This window comes from Poromitra crassiceps, assembly GCF_964638095.1.
Source record: "Poromitra crassiceps genome assembly, chromosome: 28".
NCBI lineage: Eukaryota > Metazoa > Chordata > Actinopteri > Beryciformes > Melamphaidae > Poromitra > Poromitra crassiceps.
This window is the reverse complement of record NC_139651.1, coordinates 8,250,371-8,256,528: the sequence shown is the minus strand read 5'-3', so window position 1 is coordinate 8,256,528 and position 6,158 is coordinate 8,250,371. Positions and strand designations below refer to the sequence as shown.

At 40.7% G+C, this 6,158-nt stretch overlaps 1 protein-coding gene across 1 annotated transcript in view; it reads right to left on the bottom strand.

Annotated features, from left to right (window-relative positions):
• Positions 1-212: 212 nt before the first annotated feature.
• LOC310799706 (retinoblastoma-like protein 2) overlaps positions 213-6,158 on the bottom strand; it is an 11,560-nt gene continuing 5,614 nt past the window's right edge. Inside the window, exons 9-14 of the mRNA XM_083662293.1 lie at positions 5,725-5,901; positions 4,933-5,004; positions 4,496-4,556; positions 3,748-3,920; positions 3,361-3,525; positions 213-2,645 (exon numbers count right to left, since the gene is read on the bottom strand). Of these exons, the coding sequence (XP_083518419.1) occupies positions 2,403-2,645; positions 3,361-3,525; positions 3,748-3,920; positions 4,496-4,556; positions 4,933-5,004; positions 5,725-5,901 (891 nt within the window). The 3' untranslated portion in view covers positions 213-2,402. The remainder of the gene's footprint in view (positions 2,646-3,360; positions 3,526-3,747; positions 3,921-4,495; positions 4,557-4,932; positions 5,005-5,724; positions 5,902-6,158) is intronic.

Below are 6,158 nucleotides of genomic sequence, written 5' to 3'. Positions count from 1 at the left end.
ACAGGTGGGAAGGAAAGGTGGAGATTAAATTACTTAATTAGAAAATTATAGAAAGTGTAATAAGGGGGCACTTCAAAAACTCACTGGAAGCAAGGCAGCGTTTGTGGGTGGTATGTGTGATGGTTTTGTGATTCAAAGGTGATGAGAATACTTATGGACACAAGCAATATTCCTCCATAAATATACATTTATTTTTATTTGACAGTGTTCGCTTGTCAAGAACAGCGGCTCATTATGATTTGAAATAAAACATTTAAAAAGCATTTCAATCAGTTATCTAACGATAGCTTTACAGAAAAAATGCTGATAGAATTATTTTCCATTGCTATTAATGTACGTCCATGATTGTTGTAAGCCCAGTCTAGTCTAGTTTAATTATATAGCCCTTTATCACAATCAAGTCGGGCTTTACATACATACCATCATCAGTCTGAAATGAATACTTGTGGAAGTGGAGGGATAACAACTGTATAAATAACATTTAAATAATAAAAATAAAAATAATTATTCACACTGGGTGGTTCCTATAGGCTTATATGCTCTTCTTCATCTGTTGAAATCATTCAATATGTGACTTAACCTCTTCCCTTTTGCTCCGTCCCCAGCTAAGAACTGTTTGCAAAAATCAACTTTAAATATATTTTACCTAGTTAGCTGTCATATTTTTCTTATACAATAATATACTCATTTGGTTATGTTCAAGAATGAATTAAAGCATTGTTCTTATTAATCAATACCCCTAATGTTATAAAGTATCCTCACAGGCCAGACTTAGCCTACTTATTCATTTCCCACCTGTATTGCTTTAATTTTTCACACAGTTCTGTTGAATAACATCTCTTGGAGCGTTCATGGCTTGTTAGCTTGCTCTCTAAATCTTAACAATAACTTATATTTTATATTAGTTGATGGATAAAAAACAATCTATATTGGTGTTTTGCAAAACACCTCAGCATAATATTTTCATGAGCTTATGATATGATAAACGCTTAAATAAAAAAATGCTCAAGGAAGCACAATCCCTCATTCACATCAAATAGGCTGTGATAAGAACAGAGCTGATTTCAGGCGCACTGGGTCAATGAAAATGTCCAGCTGCAAAATTGATGTAAAATAGCTTGAAGTCACAGCAGTCTGATGGCAGAAACGTTTCCGCTTTATAACTGCTATAACTGCTTATCACTGCTCCAGCATTACAACTGGCTATGAGGTGGCATCACGTTCAATACCTCATTGAGAGGGATTTCATTTCAGCCAATGGATATGTGATTTGCGATGGATATGCCTGGGCCCTATGGCCCAGATGACAATTCTACTGTAGATAGCTGCATCTGTAGGTAGCTAGCTAGTAGTTTAATAACTAAGCTAGCTTAACTTAACTTAACTGCTAAATTCAGATGTTGTTCCCAGGGTTGCTAGCTAATCTAACTGTTCGGTCTATCTGAAGTCCTCACTTATGTGTTCATTTTACAGCATCGTCCTGCTTCACACTCATAACACAAAGGTTGAGAACAACTGCTCTAACAGTGAACCGATATTGCAATGTGGTTTTGTTTTGATTTTGAATATCAAGTTGTTAACACTGATGTTGCGAATAAAATTTGCACATAATGTTGAATGCAAATCAAAAATAAAAGTGGCTCAGTTGATTTAAAATTCTCAGAGTTGGTTCTTTTTTCTCCTTAATGCTCCGACGCTTCCTTCTCACCCTTGTCTCATCTCAGGGGATTTTAGTAGAAACAATTCAGATTGAAGTGGTCTCAAGAATAAATAGAATTGAGATCTTACTTACAACCCCCTAGTGCTCTCCATGGCTTTTAGAAGCAATAAGCAAAACATGAATAATAAAATAAAAAGATACAATGATGAGATCTCCCCGTTATCTCATTTCATCTCCTAAGAAGGTTTTAGGAGCAACAATTCAGATTGAAGTGATCTAAAACATATACAATTGAGAGTCTCACTACTGTCTCAATAGTTAAAGAAAAGACTGAGCAAAAGATTTGTCTTCGGGGTACAGTTGCACACATTCTCTCCAGGGAGCTGCCCAGTGGTAACACAGCCTTACTGTTGGCCCCTGAGCTCGGGGAGCTGCCTAGTGGTAACACAGCCTCACTGTTGGCCGCTGAGCTCGGGGAGCTGCCCAGTGGTAACACAGCCTCACTGTTGGCCGCTGAGCTCTGGGTTGAATGCCTTCTTCAAGGACATACGAGGGGCGAGTGTTTTGTCAAAAACAACGTAGGACAAAATATAGACCCGCTGTACCTTTAGCTCAGAACACTGACAATACGTTCCACTTGTTGAGAATTTGGCCCAAATTTGCCTTATGTGGTTATTAACAGATATCTATAAAATAAAGATATATCTAAAAAAAAACGATGGAGTTCATCGTCATCTGTGCTCTAGTGCGGGTCAGGCTTGGTGCCTGGGGGTGGCCGGTGGTGATCCTGGGTCCTAGTGCCCTGAGCTCGGTCGGTCACCACGTCCCGTAGGCGTCTCTGCCAGGCCGACTGCCCGTCCTGACGGAGCTTCTTCACTGGAGGACCATCGTCTCCCTCCCTCCCTGCCCCTCCCTGCTCGCCTGCACAGCCTCTCTTGTTGGGTGATTTGCCGGTCTTGATCATGGTGTTGATCTCATGCAGACGCTGAGAACAGGAAGGATATGAGAACATGTAGTGGAAAATACAATACATCAAACTAATTGCGCCCCCCCTCCTCCTCTACACATAGTTACCCTACAATGAATGACAACTTTTGGGTGAGTGCACACATGCACACACACAATTGGGTAACACTGAATAATGGATTATTGTTATTAATATTACATATTTAAAACACATTATTGATGCCTGAACCAATTTCATAACTGTTATATGGAGCATTCATCAGTGCTGGTTCTCGAGATAAACCACTAAGCGCACTCCCCAAGTTTGAAGTCGATCGGACAAATGGTGCTCGAGATAAACCGCTTTTTGTGTTTGCCTGTAGGTGGCGCTATGCCGAATTGCCAAAATTGTGGCACGGAACTCCATCAGCTCCCCCCTAAGTGCGCACCCCGAGTTTGAAGTCGATCCAACGAATGGTTCTCAAGATAAACCGCTTTTTGCGTTTGCCAGTAGGTGACGCTATGCCGAAATGCACCAAATTCGGCATTCTGTAGATATCTGCCTTGTTTCAGTAAGCACCCTTGAACTGTGTCTGCTTGTGGGTTTCTGGTCCTGGTCCCTAGTTCAAGACAATTGCTTTTGTTCACAGAAAAATATGAACTTAACTACTCTGAGCGGCACACAGGAAATAATATAATTTCAAGATGACAGAATGACCACTCAAATGATTTGCAACCTGATAATGACCACTGACCGTAGAAGGGCTGCTGCTGAAGTAGTAGCTGAGTCCGAGCTTGCGAGGAGGGGTGGAGGAGGCGGGGTATGGTGAAATGTAGAGGGAGTGGCTGCTGGATGGGCGGTGTCTGCGAGGAGAGCCCTTCCACTCTTTGGGGTATGTTGACAGAGGAGGAGTTTCATCCTGGACAAGAGATATAGATCCAAAGTACGTCTTAGAATCCCCGCATTTAGAAATCAACAGTTCTACTTATTTCTAAAATTCTAACATTTCCATTTTTGGCGTGGAAATCATGGCAAAAAGCAGCATTTTCTTAACTAGTCCGCGGATTCAAACCGACAACCTTACAGTCATCACCTCGTACAACCATTGATAATATTCAGTTAGTCAAAGTGGTCAACTTACCCCAAGTGTGGCTTGAGAAGTTGGAGAAAACTGCAGGGCAAAGTGGTCCATCTGTTTCGTGTAGACCTGGTTGTAGAAGTAGATCAGATTGGCCCTCTCGTCCTGCTGAGGTCCAGGGTAATGTGTCGACGGTGTGTCGGGGGTGTGGAAGATTCCTCTACGTCCTCCGTTACCTGTGTGCAACACAAAATGAATGACCAATTGCAAAATGTCCTACCATTATTCATATCATCTAATTGACGTATTAATTGATTTGTTGTTAATTGACGTGTTGTAATTATTGACATGAGGTATTGTTCATATCATGTACTGCATGTGGCCCTGCAACAGGGTCTGGCTGGCCTGAGATCAATGAAATCTGCACTCAGCAACTTCACATGCTGGCAGCTTCAAAGAGGAAACTGAACATTTTGAACTTCAATGGGCAGAAATGCTGTAAGGTGATATCAGCAAACTGCACACAGCACATTCATGTTTACCAGCCCTTTTACTGACTCAACGGCTCAATATAGGCAGCTGCACCACTATTTTCCCTGAGCAGTGGGGAGGAGCGTTTCATGTATATTATGCAGAATAATACATGTTGTGATATCTGTGTAAATCAGTACCATATTGTATAATATTGCATGAGTGACTTGTCTCCTAATTGGTTCAGCAGAGGAAGTCTTAATCATATTCCATCACCACATGCCGATGACAGAGTTGATTTGTAACGTGCTATATAGTATATTTTGAAAGCTCTTCTTACCGTTGTTTCCAGCAAGATAATTCTCTGTCTCTCCTCCTGACATGAGCACATTGTTACAGACCTGTGGACAGACAGAAACACAGTCTTTGCCCATTCCTTTTGAAGTAATGCAGCCATAACACACCTCGGAAGAATTCACATTAAATTCAATAGGTTATTCACATTAAATTCAATGTCTTCGTTGACGGAGACGACGATGACAACAACAGTGTTCATTCTCAGTTAATCCTTAATAGGTTGAATTTGAAAAAAAACACCGATGGTAAACAATATTCAAATATTTGAAATCTAAAGCAAATCGGCTTCCTGAAATGAAAGAGCGGACAACACAGAGCAGATGAAATTACAAAATAATTATGCTTGGAAATGGAACTATCGTTAGAAGCTGTTCTCCCATATAACAGATGGCAGCGATAATATCAAAAGTTCTGTCTTACACGATTGCAGGTTTGTGGCTGGGACTTGTAGCATCTCATTATGCGCTTGAAAGGCATTTCAACCATAGTAATCTGTGAAAGCAATGCAAATGACATGAGTTAACATTATTGCACACAACAGTTGCCAGTCTGCACTATGTTGTTGGTGGGTTACTTGTCTGCCACACAGTCACTCAGAGAGGTGAGAGAGGCAAGCTGGGTAAGGAGATTCAGCAGAATAACATCAACTGTCATTTTAACGTATGTAACTGTGAGTGTCCATCTAAATGTGTAAAATAATACAATAATAATACAATATCATTATATATAATACAATATAATTGTAAATGCAGACATGTTCATGTCCCAAAAAAGTGTATGTATTAATCCATAGATAATATTATTCAAACATCACGGCATTACAGTAACCCAAGATGATTACATTATAATGAGTGTATTCATATTTTTAATTGATGACGGAATAATGACTAATAATAGTGAAGTGACAAGTTATTACATTATTGCTACATGACAAAACCAGAGCTGGGTCATATAGTAAACTATTGACAATATGTATTTTCACCTGTAACGACAATACAAACGTAGACCAAGTTGACCTTCAAATACGTTCTTGTGATTGTCTGAATGTTTTACCACGTGTATGTGGCAAACGTTTTCCACTTTGCACATAAACGCTCCTCGACGCAGTTGTGGAAACACGCATACTTCCGTGCTTACCAAACCGACAAGGAAGGCCATCACGTGTACTTAGGGAACTTGTGTCAAATAGCAGGTCATGAAGGAGGAGCTCACCCTTGCCATGATGTAGATGGCACACATGAGCAGCTGGTCCAGGTGTCGGTCCAGCGTGAGGCTGGTGCAGTTGACCAGCGAGTGCTCAAAGCAGGTCCAGATCTTCAAGCGCAGCGCATCACTGATGCCCAGCTTGGAACACAAGAGGCTCAGACGCCGGCTCATCAACAAGTAGACCTGAGGCAGAAAGAGAGCGCAGCAACAGCAAACATGTCACCTCCAATGATGAATGAATGAATGAATGAATGAATGAATGAATGAATGGATGGATGGATGGATGCATGGAGACCAATCCATGGAGTTTCCATTATGGGGTACAATCAGAAAAGCATCAGTTGTGCCTTAGAAGAAGAATTACATGGAAATTAATTCCATTCCATTCATTTGACATGACGTTTCACTTCACATGACTTTTCATTTTTACATGACTTTTC